Raw genomic sequence first — 22,492 nt, forward strand, 5'->3', positions numbered from 1 at the left:
CGTCTCTTACGCGTTCGTGCTTGCCTCCTCCTCCTCCTCGTTGGCAGAGGGACAATTTCACACGAGTGGGAGAACACCACGTGACGCCCCTGAACAACAAAGGGGGCGGGGGGGGCGCTGCCGTGGGGGTCACGTTTAGAAGCGCACTGGGCGTGGGGGTCCAGAGTCGCCGGTTCAGCTCGACCTCCCGGCACGGCAGCAGAAACGCGCACGCCGCGTCCCTCGAGCCGACGGTGTAAAATGGCTCCACCGCGTGTGGCGGTGGAGTCAAATGTGGGAACTCGCTCCCCGCCTCTTTCACGACGTGTGGCCAGGATGGACGAGGAGGCCGAATTACCCTCCCATGGGAGCTCTAGTGGAGGTTCTTCAGCTAGCAGGGATGTGAGCACGCGGGCGCGGGGCTGCACCCTTGCCTCGCTACTAGAGCGCGCGTGAGGTATGCAGGCTGACGCAAAGGATTTATTACCGATCTTACTACTTTTATTACTCGGAGCTGGAGATCGAGGGCCCGATTCATTGCTGGTGAATTTTCCCATTGTATCCAATGTTTCGTGTAAACGCCCCAGTCTCCATCATTCCCAACGATGGGACGGATCACACCGAGATTGTGTCCAGTTCAAAATCACTACAATGGTGAGAGCTACAGGTTCAACCCTGCAACTTCTTTCTCACGCCACTGCTGCCAGAGGGCCCTTCACGAGAGGGAACGTCCAGAGGGTACTTGGCCTACTCTGCAATGCCCACCCGGTGTCTTATAATAGGTGGGAGTACATGACCCACACTTGACCACCGTGCACGCAACCTGCCAATCGACACGCTGGTGTGTTTCGCTGGTGTGTTTCGCTGGTGTGTTTCGCTTGTGTGTTTCGCTGGTGTGTTTCGCTGCGTGGACACAGGCGTGCGGGGGGGCAGCTTAAGAAAGCCATCCCATGATTTGAATTGCTAGAAAAGCCTCACCTCGTGTCAATGATTTCCTTCATGATGGTCCTGCGTTGGGATGTTTTGGGCAATCCGTGGTTTGTTTCTTGTGGGAAGGCAAAAAAAGTGCCCGGAGAAAACCCCGAGCATTCGAGAGGATAACATTTAACCATCTCTGCCGGCCAGTTTCAATACCCAAGATTCAGCGCTGCCATTACGCGACCACCTCGCAGTGCATGAGCTGCGGGTTTTTTTCCCCCCGAATCTCGACGTGCTCCACCAACCCTTGCCTCCGTAGCGCCGGGTCAAAGCCGCGCACACCGCGGCGCCCATCTCAGTCTCGCAGCCCCAGGGGCCATCCTCCTCCACCGCTGTGCTGTGATCTTTTTCGTTCAAGATGTGGATCTGGCCCCTAGAGTATATAATGTTTTTTTATGGCCTTTCTGTCCGTGCGAATTGAATATGTTCTTCGTTGTTATTTTACTATTTCATAAAGGTTATTAATAGTTGGTGTTGCGGTGCGTGGGGTTGAAGGTGGTGTCGTGCTTTGTGCTATGAACCCAGTGAACTCAGATTGAATTCACAGCCACGACTCTAACATCAGTGGCGAGTGCAGAACTGGCCGTGGGTCACACCGCCCCTGACCTTCACCAACCTACACTGACCCACATCATGAAGTATGCACACACGCACATACACTCCGATTTACACAGCAAAGGGCTATACATAAATATGCATTAGTTGTACCGGAAACAAAGAGTAGTTTTTGTTTTACTTCCAGTCAATATCTGGAAGAAAATCTGGAATATCAAAAAGAATGATAACAGTAACAACAAGACGCATTCACACGTCCGCTTGTGCATGGGAGGCGATGAATAGACGCTGCGCATTGTAGTGCAGTGCAGAAACTCGCTTCTATAAATAAAAATAAAACGCAACGAAATAAAAACTCAATATTGGCTTCCATTTCAAAATTGGATTATTTTAATTGCGGAGAACACCCTTCCATAACGAGCAATCTAATACACCACTCCTCGCCTAATCCGCTTACCAATCCCATATTGCAATCGAATCCTCCAAGTGGATTCCGTAAATGTTACTGCGGGCGACAGATTCCCCCCCCTCTCACCTCCCCCACCGCCACCCCCCGGCTCACGCTCCCCACAGTCCCCACGCCCACCGCTGACTGGGGATACACGTGCTGTGTACAGACAGCCAACAACCTCAGCTGCTGCTCTTCGGAGGAATTGCAAATTACCCCCCCCCACCCCTTCCTGCTGCCCCCTAGCCTTCCGAAGCCTCTCGCAATCTCCTCGCTCCCACCAGTTCCTCCTCCCCCAGCCCCCCGCTCCAGCCACCCACTCAACCGCCTCCTGGTTAACGCCGGGATACGGACACTCAGCCACGGGCTTGCCGGATGTGGCACCCGGAGAGAGGCACGGATGCTGCGGAAGCGAGAGCTGACGAGCGGAACTTCCTCGTGCGTCGCGTAACTCATCGCGTGCACGGCACGCGCGTGCGAGGGCACGCAAGGTGTGTGTGGGGGTGTGTGTGGGGGTGTGTGTGGGGCGTGTGTGTGGGGGTGTGTGTGGGGGGGTGTGTGGGGTTGTGTGTCTTTGTCTTCGTGCGATGCGTGGAGAGCGGTGGTACAGAGGTCAACGCACTGCCCTACGGACCCGGCGATCTGAGTTTGATTCCCGCTCACGACCAAAACAGTACCGAATATTTGAACTCGTTCCCTAAGTCGACTCAGCCGTAAATGAGTACCTGGTGCGGTGTGTAAGATATCAGCACTGGGCGTGGTGTTGGATTTCCACCCCCTCTTGTGCTGTACCGGCCTTTATAGGTGCTCGCAAACAGCACTTGCCAAAACGTCTGTTAAGGCGATACGGGGGATCTTTGTCTTACAGCGTCGCTGTGCGCGTGTGCACTTCAAATATCAGCTGCCCGAGTTAACGGTGGCTGTGCGGTTTTCCACAAAGCCAAAACTTTCAGAAAGAAAATGAATGCTGTATTTATTTGGTTTTGAGCTTGTTTGATGACCTAAAAGTAAAAAAAGCGAACTTGCTTTGACCAGACGAGTTGAATGTGACCAGATGCCAATATTCACTGCCTCGATACTAGGAAACAACCCAGAAGCAATCGAGTCACTTTGGGTTTCATCGTTCAAAACAAATCAAACCAACAAGCAAATGCACGTGCAACAAACCATTCGCCACAAATCATGTTAAGCCCTCGCTGAGCTTTAAACGACGATTCGCCAGCAGCCTTAAAGCGCCGATGCGTCCCGCACCAGCGCAGAGGAACCGAGACAGCCCGCTATGATGACTGTCAACAACCAAACATCAACCAAACAACAACCAAAAAATTACCCGGAGGCAAAAAACAATCGCCACGCGTCGCGAGACTCCGGTGACCACCACCGAGACTCCGGTGGCCACCACCGACACGCCGGTGGCTATCGGCGCTGCCCACGTGTCCACGGACGACGATGACGGCGGCGCCGGCGGCAATTTGATTCATCGCTTGCCACGGCGGGGATCGTCGTCCCGATAGCGGCAGGGAAATCCACTCAGCTGCGCCGTGACTCACCCGGGGGCTCGAGGCGGAGCGACGACATCGACCCCAGTGGTCACAAGAGTCGCGGCCGCATCGACGGGGCAAGCGGGGGGAGGGTCGGGGGGGCCTCGCCACAGCCTCGCTCGGTGAACGCGCCGCGAAGGGGACGGGCAGCGGCCCCGGAGACAGCGGCGGAAACTTCCACGTTTTTATGGAAGCGAGAAAGTGTCTCGAATGGGACAGATTTTCCGCAAAGTGAACGCCGGCTCGGTTCTATCCGTCGTGGAGAGAGCGAGGGGTGGGCGCGGTCGACCTCTGGCCGCGACCTTCGGACCGAGGCTCGCTGCTCGGACCGCAGCTCCACGAAAGTCGAAACGGAAATGACCGCTCGTTGCAGATGAAAGCACGTGACGTGTCGTCCGGAATTGACATTTAGAATGACGATATGAGATTGTGCAAATGTAATTATTTAATAAAATGAAGAAGGTTGTTAGGATAATAATCACCACCACGAATGGAAGATGGTGATCGTGGTGGTGATTCACTGCTTGTGCACGAATGTGCTTCACCGCCTTTGGCACCGGCCACAAATCGTTCTCTTGCAGCCACGTTTGGCAGAATGTACAACAACAGGGACGCGGCTGCATTCGCATTTCTCTTCTTGGACTTAATTTCAGCCAGGTCTGTCGGGTTCGGTGACCGAGATAATATGTCTGCATCCCGGCACACCACATCCACGACACCTGTCGCTACGGCTGTTGCTACGGGCCATGCGCCACCCTAACCGACTCCAGTCGACAAGTGACCCCGAAAATATTCAGCGAAAAATGTAAGCCCGCTTCATACTCCAGCAGCATTAGCATTCTCATTTCATTCAATGATAATCCAGGCATCGTCGGTGGTCCTATTCAATTCTGCATAAGGTCAGGCCAGTGTGAAATTACCCCCCGGGGTGCGACCCAAAGCCAGCGGCTGTGATCAGAGCGGCCACGTGCGGGCAAGCGCGCGAGTCCTCCCCAGCCCCCACCCCCCACCCCCCGTGATCTCGACACGATTTCCCCTGCGTGCGTTCAATGAACATCGCCCCCCACCCCGCCCCGTCCCCCCTGATCCCCCAAGCCCAGCAGCGGACGGGACGAGGGGAAGCCACTCACCGTCCACGCAAGCCTCGTCGCGTCTGCAGAGGCCGTCTTGGAACAGGCAACCTGGAACGAGACGCGGCACCGGACGTCAGCACGACCACGCTCAACAAGCACAAACGCATCGCTCGTCACTCATCGTCACCGCCGGCTGTGGTCAATCCACTGCTGGATGAAGGCCTCTCCAAGCCACGGCCACCTCTCACGATGCTGTGGTGCATTCGCGAATAGCGTTCATCAAAGAGAGAACTGTCGGGCGTGCGGAGGCGAGCACGCCGACTCCCCCACCAGCCCACGTCACCCCCTCCTTGCAGAGCCTCTCGCGGCTGCAGGGATCACGCCGCGAGTTAATTACACGCAGCGCGTGCAGCCCGAACACCATCGGTTCTTACAACGCGTGATCTATTATGCGCATCCTCATTGTGAGAATGGAATTGCCCCGTTATTAGCAACGACGATAATAATGATGATGATGCGGCCATTTAGCGTGAGCTGTTAGCAAGCTCCTGTTGAGGCCAAGCTGATAGAGGAGGGGACACGCACGTCAACGACGACCACCACGTGGGAAAGGTGACACCACTCCCACGCGGGTGCCAGGCTCGGTGCACTCTTAGGCTACCCAAAGTATCCAAAGCCTGCTGAGTTGTCATCATCGGCCAATGATCTATCCACTGCTGGATGAAGGCTTTCGCCCTCCCTCGCAGCCTGGTGATGTCGCAGTCCACACGGGGACGACGCGTGCCGCTGTTGTGGGTGGAGTGACTCAGGTGGCCGCTTCACACCCGGGTGGCACGCTCCGGTGACGTTTACTGCAGTCGTCAACTGGATACTCAGTGACTGTGGAAGGTTTACCAACCCCTTAGGCAATGCAAGACACGCACGTACACACACGTACACACATACACACACGTACAAAGATCACCCGTATAGCCTTTGACAGACCGTAGGGGCGAGCCCTATTAGTGAGCACCTATGAAGGATGACACGGATCACAAAGGGGGTGAGTGGTTACCACCACGCTCACTGCCGGGAGACACACAAACCAAGACCCGCCACGAAGTGACGGTGGCGTCACCACGGCGCCTGTGCCAGGCTAGGTGCACTTTGAGGCCACGTGAAGTGTCGCAGGCTCGCTGACAGGAGGAGGTCTCAGGACAGATCCAGCAGGTGCCATGGGTTGGCTGACTGAGATAACTGGTAGATGCACCAGCTGTACCCCACACACACTCACACCACCTCTCAAACACATTCAATACACACATACACCCCAAAATCTTTTCTATGACGCCCACTTCCAATCAACTTTAACTATTCCTGTATTAAGCCTATTATACTCCCATGTAGTTAAATAAGCAATACATTCGAGATTGCTCCACCAATTGCTGTGTAGTGTCGTGGTTTAACATTCTCACTCCGGTCGCCAATGACTGCCCCCCCTCCCTCCATCGCATTCAATTTGATTCTGCTCTTAAATTTGGCCAAATTCCAGCTCTAAGAATGGATCCTCCACCGTTTTGGCCGTCAACGTGCGAACATTACTCCCGGTGGCAGAGTGGGTGGGACAGTTTTGCCCCATACTGTCTGGACCAGAGGCTACTCGAAAAGGGATCTCAGAAGCTCTGTGATATCCACTTCTGTGGGCGGTTCTCTTGCACAAAAGGGTTGCAACAAAGAGATTTGCAAGGATAAGAAAACAGCGACTAAAGCTACAGCCGCAGCGAGCGGAGTTTCACCAGAAGCCTTGCGGCTCGTCCGCCCGCGTGCACACACGAGGGTGGTGGAATGTGCACGCGTTCGCATCTTGGCTCACCGTGGAAAGGAGCAGAAATCGGCTTCCTTATTTAGTTTTAATGCATTAATGACACTGACAGATGTGCAATTTATACGCAAGTAATGAGCATTGCAGTTGGAACCATTAACAAAACATTACATTCATTGGACATTCGAGATAATGTGACATTATGAAAATAAGCTTAAACACACACTTGCACGCACACGTGCATAAACAGAACAATATATTTTTTATGATACTTTTCCTTTTTTGCCCTGTCGTACAAACGTCTTCCACATCGCACGGCGCACGGTTTTAAATTACAGCACCTCAGGAGCAAAGCAAAATATAAACACGGCGACCGGCGATCGCTCACCCGCAAGGAAGAAATGAAACATGAATTATTTGGTGTGCGGGGTGCGGTAGCGGGAAGCCGTGGAGGAGAGAGCGGGCGAGAGAGAGTTCGCGAGTCGCTGGGGCCTCCGATGCCACCCACACCTTCAGCGCCGGGGTTACTCTGCCCGCAATCAGAGGGCATCGCTGTGAGGACTTCTCTCCAGCGGTGGCACGGTGGTGCCTCCCAGCGAGAGTCCACTAAACATGGACAGCTGGAACCGGCGTTGGGCCAACGTTGGACCAGAGTTCCATGTTTACTGGGTAGGGCCTACGTTCAATTCCCGCCTCGGGCAACTTTCTGTGTGGAGGTGTGAAGATGTTCAAACACCAAATAGAAACCTTTTGCAAGGCAGCAAGTCTGCATTAACCACACGTACTTGTGGCGAAATATGCCAACAAACATGCTCTTAAAAGATATGCATTGTCTCGTACAATAGAGACATTGATGGCCTCCTCTCTCTCACCAGTGTCAAACCAGAGAAGGCCAAGAGGCAAAAAGTGATCATACAATGCAAGTATCGGAGCATTTATAGCTCGGGTTGAGCAGCTATAGGTAACACTTATTCTTATATTTCAGACTTTGATACTGGCAAACAGGCCCCATATAGATATGTCTGTGTGGCGTTCGTACATTTCTGCCTGTCCTGCATGGGTTTCCTCTGACTTCTCCACTCTTCTCCCGTGGCTAAGAACACCACACTCAGTGTCACCGCTATCAGCCAAATGTCGCAATGCTGAAAAATTACTCAGTTGGGATTACGTTAAATAACAGCAGCATCACACCCAACTGAAGAAAAACAACACACTTGGTAGGACCTCGATAAAGATTATGAAGACTCCGTCAGTCGTTTCTAGGTAAGCTCCCGTTGCTCCGTTCCTTTCCCATTATTTTCCTCTCATTCCCACTGTTCCCTCTTCAATTCCCTTTCTCTTTTTTCCAGGCGTTACATTCTCGACTCGACTCCCCTACCCGTCGTGGAACCACGGGTACAACAGTTGCTTGTTCAATATCGATCGTGCACAGTCGTTGCTTGAGTATATGAAATTGTAAGCTATCACTCTTAGCGTCTCTCGTAATTTTTCACTTTGAGAATCTCAAAATGTGTTTCATCTTCTCGCCGGTCTCGGAGAGAAGATGAAAGCGTGAAGGTTCGGGCGCCGAGCCAAGGCGGCGCCGCCGTGAGGGAGGTGACACTTTGCGTGGATTCGAAGTTTTTTCAGTGGGCTCCAGGTGTCCTCATCAAACCACCAAAGCCCACGGTGATGATGGTGACTATCATCTACAATCCTGATAACGTATGGCCGTGGTGTGAACCCTGCACCGAGCTCTCGCTTTGCCAGCCAACCCACGTGCGCTCAAGGCACCGCACAAGCACGCACCACCAAATTATGACGAAGACAAAGTCCTTCCTCATAGCCTTACCAGACTGTAGGGTTAAGTGATGTTAGCAAGCACTTATTAAGGCGGGAACGGTGGGTGGCCAACACCATGCCCGGCCGTCTTTGTCTTCCCAATGCTAATTTTTCCACATCGTACTAGGTACTGTACTCATTTAAGGCTGAGTCGACCTCGGGGAGGCCCAAAACCAGTTGAGATAATCGTCACCGATGTTGGTCGTGAGCAAGAATCGAACTCGTGTCGCCAGGTTCGTAGCTGATCTGGTCAAGGAGCATCGACCATCAAGCAAACTCCGGTCATCCTCGCATCGGATTTTGGCGATTCATCGAACACAGACGGTCACCACATCGCGCGGTGACCGTCTCTGTCACAGATGCACTCCTGTGGTCGTCTGGAACGCTCTTTCTTCCGGTATCAGGAAGCCACTGGAGCTATGCACTTTTAAATCTAGATTGAAAACTAATTCCTTTAGAGCTGTGTTTTGTGTTTAATTTGTGGTCCTTCCCCACACCTCCGATTAATGGCTACGTACGGTGCGAAAGAAGTTCAACATACATGCACGCGAACCGCCAGCAAAGACATGCGTCACGTCACGCGTCACGTCACGTCACGCGTGACGTCACAGCGAAGACGCCGACTCCACAACGCCACCCGCCGTTGATGCCACCAGGCAGCGCGTGCTCCCAAGCGGCGGGTGAAGGGCGCGGGAGTGGGGGTCGGGACACCCTCGGCCGGCCCTGGGATGGCTGCTTGCTTCGCCTTCGGAACTCGCAGCAAAGCAAAGCGGTGACAGAGCCACGAAGCCGAGGTCCTCCCACTCTTCTCGCCACGGCCAATAGCAACGCCAGGTCTCCATAGCAGCCAAGGGCTCGGATCCTCGTCTCCCGTTATCTGCAGAGTGACCTCTGACACGATGCCTGGATTATTATAATGGGGCGTGTAGCGAGTGAGAGAGAGAGAGCCCTTCAGTGTGTGGAGCTGCAATTTGTCAACGTTCACGTGCGATTTTATCCGCAAAAAACAATCTCCCGCTTCGTTAGCTCCCGCAACCCGCCACAGCAGAGGGGGTGAAACCCAAACAGCTCGACGGCTCCTCCACACAGCCCACTGCGTCGTCACACGAGACAGAGAGAGTCGCGAGAGAGTCGCGAGAGAGAGTCACGAGAAAGAGAGCCGCTCTCGGCTCTCCACAACGAGTCAAGCCGCCGTTGAACTCCAGTTAGGTTTTAATTACAGCACATACAACAATTTAATTAAATAAATCCCGCCGTGTTGTTTGGATCATTAACAAAAAAGTAAACCAAAAACTTTACAATTGTTGCAGCTTCTGCAAGGCCGGATAGAGGAGGCTAAAGGGGCGCGGCACGGGTTAGAGAAGATGGAGCTGATGTGGTACAGGAGGACGTGGAGCTGAGTGGACTTGACGGTAACGGGTACCAGCGGTGTCAAGATCGGCCTCTGTGGAGGAGGCTCGTGAAGGACGCTGCTGGACAGTTGGAGGCAGTCGTCCTCCAAAAACAACAGGATGGAGGAGCGACGCTCACAACAACGAGCGGAGCGCCAGGTGGTTAAAACGCCGCGAGTTGGCACAAGAGGGAGCACAGTTGGTGCATCTGTCAGTCATCTCAGTCAGTGAACCCATGGCACCTGGAAGTGTCCAGTACGTTGTTGTATTCATTATGTGTAGAAATCTAGGGCCGGGGAATCGCAATGCCCCTTACGGGAGAACGCCACGTGTCTCAGGAGAGGCAACGCGCACGTCCCACGCAGGCGCTCTGCTGCAATCGAAAATGAATGAAGCCACCGGATGGATTTTTAAATATAAATGAATCGACGGGGAAAGTGCAAGTCACAGCACAAAGCATCGTCCCACCCCCCCACCCCGTGTTTGCAGTCAGCTGTGCTGCGCTTTTGGTAATGGGGAAATATCGGTCCCTCAATTAAATATTCATTCAGACACCACCCAGCCCACCTGCCAAGAGTAAAAAAAACCCTTCATACTCTAACACATTACAGAGCTTGCTGCTAAAGTAATTGCTTTCGTTACCCAAAGAAGCACCGAATCACATGTTAAATTACACGTTTTGCATTGTGTATCTCCAATCAGTATGTATGGCAGTGTGGGCATAATGTCCTACAGTTTCAGAAAAACATATCTTTGTAAAGGTGAGACCATATTTTAGCCTCTTGTTGCAATCCGCTAAATGAATCACGGTAAAGCGAGACCCAAAAATAAATTGTTATGAAAGCCTGCACAGAAACACGCACGCGCGTGCTGTCTAAGAGTGGGTAGGGCAACACGAGGTTCCACAAAAAGGAGGTAACAGCATGGATCTCTCTCTCCCCATGAGATCCCCTCTCTCTCAATAGGATTCTCTCTCTCCCAATGGGATCTCTCTCTCCCCATGAGATCCCCTCTCTCTCAATGGGATCTCTCTCAATGGAATCTCTCTCTCAATGGGATCCTCTCTCCCCATGGGATTCGCTCTCTCCCAATGGGATCTCTCTCTCCCATGAGATCCCCTCTCTCCCCATGAGATCTTCTTTCCCTCAATGGGATTTTCTCTCTCCCCATGGGATCTTCGCTCTCTCCCATGAGATCCCCACTCTCGTCGCAGGCTCATGGATCGATATTCCCGGCCTCGATAATTCACCCGATGTGACCCGACGGGTTCGTGCTCCCCCATCTCAGGCACTGGTCACACTCTTTACCAAGTGCAATTAATGTATGTTGTATGTATGTTGTGTGTATGTTGTATGTATGTTGTATGTATGTTGTATGTATGATGCTGGATTTTTTCGCACCGTACGTAACCAACCATGCTAATCGGAGATACGGGGGAAAGACACCAAACGAAACACAATAAAAGCAGTTCTAAAATAAATTAGTTTTCAATCTAGATTATTGAAAAGTGCAACATCCCCGGAACGGAACTTGCAACGCGATATTCGGAACGTTTTGCCTGGCGAGTGCGTGAGGTGGAAGGGGGGGGGGCACGTTCACGGCACCGTGGGGCCACTCGCTCCACAAGTCCCCACGAGACGCTCCATGGCGCTCCGCCGTGCCCGCCGTGCCCAGGGTGCCCGGGGTGCCCGGCCCGGTCGAGGGCGAGGCCGGCGGCTGGCTCCGAGACGGCCTTCCCACAGCCCAGGCACCGGCCACAAGCAGCTGGCAGTGAAGCCGCCTCTGCCAATCAAGCCAACCTCCAGGGTTGTTAAATAGTTTAGGACGTAGATATTCATCATGAAGGTTTTTAGGTTCAATGTGTCGTAACCCTCCACCACCCGACACAGCCAACCAGTAAGGGGTTTGTCACGTAAACAAAGCGCCAATTAGTGACTACTTCAGCCCACCGGCGTGTTGGAGAGTAAATGCACAACATTTACAATGAGTACCGTGACGTCTCGTTGGTAATGACATCAACCAGCATCATCGGGCGATTTGCCAGAATAGTGAAGCCATCCGCCTGCTTCCGGTATTAAATAGAGCAGCAGCAGGATGACGTCATCACCTGAACCCAATCAGGTGCAGAGATCAGAGGCGGAAGATGTCTGTCCTTAACGCTCGTGACATCATTCCACATCGACCAGCCCCCCTCATTAATATTCATGAGCAGGTGACGTCCTCCAAATGAACACCCCCCCTCATTATGATTACATACTATAATGAGCCAAGAATGTCTGTGTGCAACGCTCGTGACGTCACTCCACGTCGACCAACTCCCCACATTAATAATCATTAACAGGCTACGTCACTCCACATGGAGCAACCTCCCCTCATTAATAATCATGAATAGGTGACGTCACTCCACATGGAGCAACCTCCCCCCTCATTAATAATCATAAGCAGGTGACGTCACTCCACATCGAACAGCCCCTCTCATTAATAATCATTAATAATCATTATGAGGTGACGTCCTCCAAATGGACACCCCCCCCCATTAATAATAATTAGCGGCTGACGTCACTCCACATGGGGGGGGGGGGGCGAGGCGCCTCCTCCCCCCTCCTCAACGTCAACTCACAACCCTCACTACAAAGGCAGAACCCTCACGTCACGCGATCTTAGTAACGCTGTTGAGACATCAAAGTAAAAAGGACGTCGTGATGAACAAGGGATTATAACCTTTACATGCAATAGGTCTGTGTCACTGCGTCCTTACAAATTGCACACGAATTGATGCAGTGAATATCACGTCGCGGGCTGCTTTTCGCTTGCAAGTTTCATATTTACTGCAATACACCCGTCCTTAGACGGGCAAAAGGCTAGTAATTATATAATAGGTTAGGAGTTAATTAGTATGCGTTTTCTCTATAAGGAATTAAAAGTGTAAGATGTATTACTTAATAATACCTTAATTATGAATAATATTGGTCGCGAAAGCCTACGTGTTAAACTAGGACCTAGATAGCTATGTTTTTATTCTCCTCCAATTAATCTTTTCGTATTTATCAGGGCAAGTCCAAAGAGTGCATATTTGTATTATTTAAAAACCCATTAAAGTTATATCTGATACATTATTATATATGTAGTGACATGGAACGGTCACTACTGTGTCGGCCCGTACGAGAGCTGGGGGCCCCAAGGGGGTGCCTGGGGGGTCATGTGGTGGAGGGATCCGGACCTTCCCAGAGGTGGGAGAAGGGAGGCGTGGCCTGGGAAGGGAGGCGTGGCCTGGACAGAGCCAGCCACACCGGGGCGGAGCAGGCCACGCCAAAGCAGATATAAGCGTGGTGTGAACGCAGAGCGAGGCTGTTGTATTGTACTCCGAAGTGAAGACATCATCGGTCGTCAAGTCCCGAGTCGTCGTCCTGGGCCAGGCAGGCCGTTGCCTGCCTGGTCCAGTCTGTGTCGCGTTCCAGAGTGTTAGTGAGTTGAGGAAGGTGGTCACCACCTCATGTACAGTGTTATATTACTTACCGTTTAATAAATAGTGTTGCCTCCAAGCTGCGTGTGTGTGCACCTAATTCGAACCCACTACATATACAATCGGATGCTGCATGAATGACTGTTATGGATGAAATATAGTTCAGCTCTTAGAGCAGTTCAAATCCCAAAAAGAGTATCATGAATTCATCCTAACCAAGAATAATATATCATCATTATCATCATCATGACCACATCACCCAGAAACCAATCACGGGAGATTCCACGTCGTGCTTGGATGGGTGACTGTCAGAGCTGTGAAGCAGTGCGGCCACATCCATTGTTGTGCAGTCATTCTAAGGTCCCCCACTGCTATGCTCCTTGCCACACGGTGCGGGAAGGCCTTCATCCAGCAGCAATGGATTGTCAAAATAGTTGTGCGCGTACATGACCATGATCAGTGATACATCATCACCATCATCATCATTCGCATGGGTGGTAAAGTGAGAACTATCTTGAGAACCACTCGGTCAGCAGTGGTTGCCCTATTGATGGATTGGTCCTCGTCATACAAATGTGGAATTTCCACAACTGACTCAAGACTGCCATCGGGGATGAGCATTGCCAAATGAAAATTTGAGCATGTGACTACAGATTAAATGTCACATATATGTATATATAGAGAGAGTATTGTACACGATTGAATAAATCTAATTCAAAATAAATAAGGAAATAATTTTGGTCTGCCAAGAAAATTGGTTTTCTCATGCAGTGCGTCTTTTTATTTAAAGACCATCAAGAATAACGGTGGCTTCATCAAGAAGATATAAATTAAACATAACAAGCCGAATCTCGGAGCTTTAAATATATATGCACGCATGAGCGTGTGCATTTTTTTCAACACGCTGACAACTGGACGTGTGGATGGCGTGTTGAGGCAATGGAGACGATTTGTTGTTGGGGAGGGGCGGGGGGGGGGTTGGCGGCTCACATGAAGATTGTCTGAATCTCCTCCCAGCTCACAGCTCCAGTTCCCGGTCGACCCTCCCCCCGAGCGACTCGGAGTCCAAACGTCAAAAGTCAAAAGTGCTCCGCTGTCCACAAGAGCTTGAATGTCGCTAATCAGACTCAACTTGTCAAGCACGTGACGTCAAGTCGCCACTCCCACAGCAGGGGCCGGTGTGCCTCTGTAGAGCGAGCACGAAGCACGATGGGCCGAGTCGTCCCGTCTGCTCCAATTTTAACTCGCGGCGTTTCGACTCATGGCCAAGCGCCCCCAACTTGGAGCGCCGCCATGTCAGACTCAATTCCGGCCTAAAACATTTCAGTAACGAAACTGATTAAGGGAATTTTGTGCGAGTTAGTTATCCTGCTGCTAGAAATAGCAAAGGAAAATGTAGGCATTTAAAGATGACATCACGAATATTTCCCTAAAATAATTTTAAAAAATAACCTCCTTCTTACAGTGATGCATCTCCCCCCCACCCCACCACCAAACCTGGGTTATTTCACTGACCTACATACGGCTTCTAAAGCAGCAACAAATGATTTACATTTATATTACACGCCGAGACCTTTTAGCCCAGTTAGGCTGCTCAAGCAAAAAGTGCTTTTAGCGAGCACCTATTAATTTGGGGGGGCACGGTACAAGGCTCTGGTGATTTCTGCCGATACAGCCGTGGCAGTTTTGCCATTCGCTCTCATGGAGATTCACGGGCAGATTAGCTGCAATAGGACGGCCCTGCGGATATCAATTTTCATTGATGTGCACGGCCCAGAATAGAAGTGTGTTGGTGGAATATGTTGTGATGCGACGCACACACGCGCTCGTGCGCCCCAGACAGACAGCAGAGATCCTCCGTTTTTCCGGCCAGTCAAACTACCGTCGAAGATTTTGATTTGTCTCCACCCAAATCACCCTGAATGCACCGTATGTCGCCTGGTTAGCACTTTCTCGCACGAGACGCTGCCTGGGAATACATAAATTATAATTTTCAATCCAATGGAGCAGAACTTAAATTTGTACCCTCTCATACTAGTGGGCCTTCTCCGGACAGTCTTGTTTTCCTCTCACAATGAGCAATCACTCCTTCATATTTGGTTGTCCAAGCATCACGATGCAGAATATTCCTGACAAAGTCTCGATACTCGGCGAGGCTTTCCTGGACAAATATATGATGACGTAATTTTTCCTAATCTGATTATCCACTGGTGGATTACACCCCTGGTGAATGCAGCAACGCATTAGCCTGCTGCAACCCGGGTCAATGGAATGCCACATTTCACTCGTCTGCAGCCGAGGGCTCAGCAATCAGTCCAATACAGGGCAGTTAAATGGAAGAGAATTAGGACACGCACACATCTGTCGAGTCATTGTTGGATGAAGGCCTCTCCAGGCCGTGATGTGCGGGTTTGTTGCCTTTTCGTAATTCATTTTTATTGTAGATATATTTTAATAGATTGCGATTTTGTATTGCTCGATACTCATGTTCCGAGTGCGGTTTCGATTGCACCGACTTCATTCCCTGGTTCCTTTTCTTGTAGCTTACATCTTCAACTATCTCATTGATCTCACTCCCAAGTCACCATCGCATGTCCCGTGGAAATACTCGCTCCCATCATATAATTATTACTGCTTTATCTGCTTCTTAATATTACTACACCGCTTGTTTTTCCCAGAAAAGCCTCAACGAGTCTCATGACCGTTTCTCAGGAGGATCCTGCCAAGTTATTTCAGAAAGGGGTGGTGGTGCCCACGATTTCTATGGACGTGGATTAATTTACAGAATATTTTTAAAATGTGGATTTTTTAAAAATATATTTAGCGATGCGAAACGTCCACCCACCACTGTGAACAGAAACCGAGCGTGGGCTCAGAGGACACTCGAGCTGACAGACACTTTAGTCTCTTTCACCTTTGACTCGCTTACAAATGACACCGGGTATCAACGCTCGTGTAAGTGAGCGTTCACGCGATTGTAATTGACGTCCCACGAAGTCTAAAACTACCGTGACCTCTTTCATGACGCGGACTAAGGTCGAGTAGCACGTGGGCAGGGTTGACGGGGACGCTGGAGGGAGGTTTCCCGTGGCCTGCGCCTGCACCAGCGCACATCCACCGCCCTCCTGTCAACCCACTGCTGGATGAGAGCCTCCTCTGCATGCCGTACGGCCCACGGGGGTTTCGTTGACCGCACTTCGAAGTGAGCTACGGTCAAATAACCGATCAGTGTGGATTTGTGAAGCGGCGAGCGTCGACGTGAAAGCGTAGAAGTAGAGAACGACGATGACTTTTTCTGCACCGCACTCCCCTGCGACGACACAGCGCCAGCCCGCAATTGCCCGTGACACCTGCGCGTGCACGATCGCCCATCCAAGCGCTGTCCTGGTTCAATACCTGCTCCGTTTCCGAAATCGGATGGTATCGGGTGCATTCCGGGTGATTTGGCCACAGGCCGCTGGTGCTTTATTCTTCAGCAATTACCAGAGAGCGTCTCTGCCTCCTAATCGTGGGGCATTCATCATCCCGCTGGAGCCGGTGACGCGGGTTTGCAACAACTGCGCACACGGGCAGCACACTCTGGCGCGTTGATCCCCGGCATCATCCAGCCTTAGCAGCTTTGGACGAAGGCGGTCGATGTTAATTTAGAGACACAGTGTGTGCGTGTGTCTATGTGTGTGTGTGATTGTGGGAATTGGTGGCGTAGCGGGTAGCAGGCTGCGCGATGAACCCGGCGACCTGGGTTCGATCCCCACTCACGGTCGATACCAGTGGCGATTATCTGGATCGGTCCTGGACCTCCCCTAGGTCCACTCAGCCTCAAATGAGCACCTGGTGCAGTGTGTGAACATCGCCACTAAAGAGACAAATGTGGGCGGGAGTGGTGCTGGCCACCGTCCATCTCGCGTGCTGTGCCGGCCTTCATAGGTGCTCGCTAACAGCACTTGGAGCACTTGCCCCAAAAGCATCCACCATTGTTGCCATTCGGCCTTGTTCGTGGTTCTTCATTAAGGAGCCATGTTCTGTCCGATTTTTTTGTTCGTGTGAAAATTACCACCACGCACGAACGGCACGTCCAATTGGGGGCAATTGGAGAGACCTGTTATGGGTGCCCACACTTATATTTAATAACTGCCGAGACTCTACTTAAATACGCGCTCTGCTCGAGAAAATATACTCTTTCCTTTCACAATGAGCAGCGGCGCGATTAGTGCTGTCGTCGGTGTACTCAAAGACAATGCAGTGTGGATTAATGAAGCATCTCAATGACATTGCATGTCACGATGCCCTACAAATATGGAGACATGCGCAGAGGGAACTTAGCAGAGAGGAAATATTATTTCATTATTATTATTTTTTTTAAGATATTGTTTAGGATATTTTGATGAATATTGTTTAGATAAAACTACATTAACTACTTATTTTCCCAAGTTGTTTACTCCAACCCAGCATGACGCCAACGCCACTTTACCACTTTTGAACTTTCCCATGAATGATACCAAATAAATACTGAAATAACAAAAACACGAATGAGAAAGGAAAAAGCCTTTTCCCTTTTCTAATCAGCATGTTAAGGGCATCGGTTAAAATCTCATTACACCAGCCTCGCACCATTGATCGTTCTTGCAACCCACCCTGGTGAATGTTCCGTGTTCAACAATTTATCAGGATGCATGCAAAGATCTGATGCGCGATTTAATTAATAATGGTAAAAAAGGTGACCAGGCCGACTGTGGCATGGCAGAAGGGCTGGGGCTTTGCTAGCCAGGCACTGAGCTATTTTAAAAAGACTGTGCAAGGGTATAGCATGTGTTTATGTGCATCTGTATGAAGCTTCCATCCTTAAAAAATTAGCGAAAAGTGACAAATGAGGTTCCACCAATGGGGCAAGCACTGCATTTTCTTTAGGTAGAATTGTGGTATTCCGTTTACATGTATGTGAAAACATACATGTATGTGAAAAAAAAAGAGATGATATAGTCATCCTCTCGGCAGACAAGGGCAATGCCACGGTCATCATGGATAAAGATTCATACAACAACAAAATCCTGGACCTTCTTAATGATGGGAGTTACTCCAAAATTAAAAACGATCCCACTAAAAGCCTAACGACGAAAACCAACAGTATCATCACGAGTTCGACTTCCCTAATCGAACCAAGCAAACGTCCCTCTCTAAAACCATCGGCGGCAAGACCTCCCAGACTCTATGGTCTTCCCAAAATCCATAAGGAAGGCACCCCGCTACGACCCATTGTGTCGACGATAAACTCTCCTACGTACAAACTAGCCCGTTTTCTATCAGATACTCTGCTCCCTTTCACAGGCAAGACCTCTTCAGCAGTACTCAACTCAACCCAATTAGTCTCTATGGTTAAGGACATGGTACTATCTCCTGATGACATCCTCGTCAGCTTTGATGTAGTATCTTTGTTTACCAAAGTCCCAGTACCGGACACCCTAACAATAATTGAGGACTTAGTCCAACATGGATTGAATTCTGATGCACCTGCGCTGGTTAGGCATTGCCTCACCAACACCTATTTTACCTGGAATGGCACCTTCTACAAACAGAATGAGGGTACCCCTATGGGCTCCCCTTTGTCACCAGTTATAGCCAACATATTCATGGAAAAGTTTGAATCAGACGCCATCCAGACATCCACCCTGCGTCCTTCCCTGTGGAAGAGATATGTGGATGACACTTTCGTCATCTGGCCACATGGCCTCCCAGCATTGAACCACTTCTTGGACCACATCAATTCTAGACACCCATCCATCAGATTCACCATGGAAGTGGAGAAAGACGGTAAACTACCATTCTTGGACATTCTGTTTGAGAGGAGTCCTGACGGTTCCTTGGGACATTCTGTCTACAGAAAAGCCACCCACACAGACTCCTACTTGAAACCGGATTCCCACCACCACCCATCTCAAAAGAACTCTCTCATCAAAACGCTATACCACAGAGCACATGGCATTTCTGACAAACACCACCTGACCGGTGAATTGAGACATGTACATCGGGCCCTCAGGATGAACGGATACTCTGACCGTACTATCCGCCAAGCTGTCTCTCCCACCACACAGAAACAGCCACATGAAACTCCGACCAAAACCATCACGTTACCATACATAGCTGGCGTGACCAAAAAGATCTCCAAAATTCTAAACAAACATAAGATCCAAGTCCGATTCAGTACAGTGCATAAAATCCGTGATCTGATTCCATCTGTGAAGGATGTCGTTCCTGACTTACAGTATCCTGGAGTCTACAAATTGAGTTGCATTTGTGGTGATTGCTACATTGGAGAAACGAAACGTCATGTTTCTGATCGTGTCCGCGAGCACAAGTCAGATCTGAAACACGGCAGAACTGATTCTTCTGCCGTGGCCGATCATTGCTACAACTCGGTGGGCTCTCATGAAATTGTCTTTTCCGAGACCAAGGTTCTCTGCAAACCTCCCGGCTACCATCAAAGGTTTGTACACGAAGCCATACAAATATACAAACACAGACATAATTTCAACCGTGATGATGGGTACAAACTTAGTAATCATTGGAAAGATGTTATCAACCACGCAAAAAAGACTTAATCACAAATTTTTTGGACCATCTTATCTGACAGGCACTATTTTACTGTACTTTACCGAGTGTTAACATCCCCAGTTATTTTAACAGTACTCTCTTCATTGTTCAGCCAGCATTGGTATAAACATGGGCATTTTCGTTCTTTTGTCTATCATGTGTATCAGACCCCCCCTCCCCCTCTCTCTCCATTGTGTTGGCGTATGCAGTAATTGGCCGCTTGCGCACAAGCGCTTCCACGTCCGTCGCCCACCCTTTTGGCCTCGCCCCCCCCCGCCCCCCCCTCCCTCCCGATACGTTCCATTCATTGGCTACCATAGTCTGATGAGCTCCCCCTAAGTTTGTACCCATCATCATTTTCGTTCTTTTGTCTATCATGTGTATTTTATTTTATTTTACTTTCTACGTGACTTTACCGAAAAAACCTAAGAAGATGTATTAGACCTCCCCTCCTCCTCTCTGCCCATTGTGTTGGCGGGTGCAGTGGCTGGCCGCTTGCGCACAATCGCTCCATTGTGTTGGCGTGTGCAGTAATTGGCCGCTTGCGCACAAGCGCTTCCACGTCCATCGCCCACCCTTTTGGCCTCGCCCCCCCTCCCTCCCGATACGTTCCTTTCATTGGCTACCATAGTCTGATGAGCTCCCCCCTCCCTCTCCCTCCCCCCTCAACTCGCTTTTAAGGGATTACATCTTGAATCATTGCCTCACTTGATACAGCTAATCTGGCTGTGACGGTCCCACCTGATGACGGAGGCTTGTGTTGCCTCCGAAACGTCGTGATTTTTGTTTTTATTTTATTTTACTTTCTACGTGACTTTACCGAAAAAACCTAAGAAGATGATTCCTTGCAGTCACGAAAGCTTCAAATCTAGAATTATGTGAAAACATTTCATAACAACCAAGATGACAATCAGAGCATCATGGAGAGATTAACACGGCCTGATCGATTTTAGACCTCTGAGGAACACAAAATGTATGAAAATTAATAGACGTTGTCAATCAGCTCTCAAGGCTAAAATATAACAATCTGTCCCATCTAGCATGACACTAACAAGGCCATCTGCATAATACGTCTTCCCCATTTGTAATACAGTACTTGGTTCACACGAAAAGTTGACTTTTTCTTTTTCAGGAACCAATTTTTTGTCAAATTAAAATGTCACAATGAATACTAACAGAGCTATGAAGTCACGGAGGCCAGAAGAGCGTAGCTGGGAGCAGAAGGTTGGCCCCACCTGCTGCTGTAATGGCAGCACCGTTATTGGTCGCTGTCCGTTAGCAGGTGGTGCTGAAAGTGCAAATCCCGTTAGGCCTGAAGAAGCCTTACTTGAGTAGCTCTGATTTCTGTTTGTGGCCAATAACTGAATTTTGCACAAATGAGTGAATTATCAAATAATTATCAATTAATTCACTCTCAGTCATATCAAAAAATAGTTACTGTAGTTTTGCCACCTTCGATGGGACCAATGTCTGCTCTGGCTCATGGACTACATGGCGAGCCTTGCAAGTTTGAATATAAACGATTCACTCACGCCGAGAACCAATGAATTTAAACTATTCAAGGTCACTATGATGCCATTCAACAATCTATTGTTTATAATCAACGATTTTTGGGTTTAGATCGCGTTATTTATAAATGTGTCGTAACCCTCCACCACCCGACACGGCCAATCAGTAAAAAAAAGTGTCACGTTGACAAAAGACAAATAGTTCACTGCTTTACTCTCTCGTTTGTAGTGTTTCTTGCTCTACAGTTCTATTTGATCATGAGCTGAATCGTAACTTGAGTATTTAAATGTAATTTTCATTAATCTCAAATAATCTATTCTCACACACTATTTGAAAGTGTATCGGTATTGTGATCATAGATTTTTAAATTGATTATTCGATGCCTCGTTACACGCCAACCTACTTGATATGTAACTAGATATCTCACTATTATATTAACTGTAAACATTGTGGGTGACTTAGATGTCAAGATTAGTTTGTTTTATTTTGTTGTCTCGTCCCTATTGCTTGCAAAGCCAACCTGGCCTTCTCTTGTCGTCTCGTTTATACTTTTTAGTTTTGACGGATTCCTTATTTGAGCTCGAAGGAGAAACTTGAATTTCGCATGCATCCAAAATGAAACATTTTCACACACTCGCAATTGTACGCGCACTGTGAGCGCGAGACACTCAATGCTGGACACGAACACGCCTACATCTTACCATCACTGGAGCACTACCACCATGTATATGCCACTATGCATACGACTGCGTAAAAACTATTTACATCAGGAAATGTTTTTTTGTTTTGTGATTCTTACCAGGGCCCGTGGAGTAAAGTTCAGTCTCGAGCTATTATCTACGATCTCTCCAGCATCTCTAATTATTAACTTTATAGTCCTCACCTGTTATAAACGTTTCCTTTTAGGCCACAGTGGTATCGATGAATGTGTTGAGGTTTTTTGTTTGTTATTCTTCCATCTTGATTTGAACTCACCTGATGACGGATGCTTGTGTTGCGACCGAAACGTCGTGTTCTTTTATTATTTTTTATTCTATCTACGTGACTTTACCGAAAGAACCAGAGAGTATTTGTTACTCTTGTTGTGCTCATGCACCACTGCCAACGCAGCAGGAGCAGCGACATCGCCACATCATGCACTACCACTCCACACAGTGCAGTGGCGTGCCTGTCGAGTGTGCAGGCAGTGCAACTGCACCGGGGCCCAGGCGCCGGGCTACGAAGAGGATGGTGGGGGGGGGATAGGACAGGGGGGCGACCCCATTTTCATTCCCTGCACCAGGGCCCATGGCCCCATATTGGCAACCACGGGACGCCGCTTATACAGTGCAATTAACAACTTGAG

The 22,492-nt window shown here is 49.7% G+C and overlaps 1 protein-coding gene across 1 annotated transcript in view; it reads right to left on the minus strand.

The window, feature by feature from the left end:
* Positions 1–22,492, minus strand: part of LOC144938929 (receptor-type tyrosine-protein phosphatase N2-like) — a 203,494-nt gene that overhangs the window by 178,878 nt on the left and 2,124 nt on the right. Inside the window, exon 2 of the mRNA XM_078866659.1 lies at positions 4,632–4,682. Coding sequence (XP_078722785.1) covers positions 4,632–4,682 — 51 coding nt within the window. The remainder of the gene's footprint in view (positions 1–4,631; positions 4,683–22,492) is intronic.

Source organism: Lampetra fluviatilis, chromosome 2 (assembly GCF_964198595.1).
Source record: "Lampetra fluviatilis chromosome 2, kcLamFluv1.1, whole genome shotgun sequence".
In the NCBI taxonomy this organism is placed as follows: Eukaryota; Metazoa; Chordata; class Hyperoartia; order Petromyzontiformes; family Petromyzontidae; genus Lampetra; species Lampetra fluviatilis.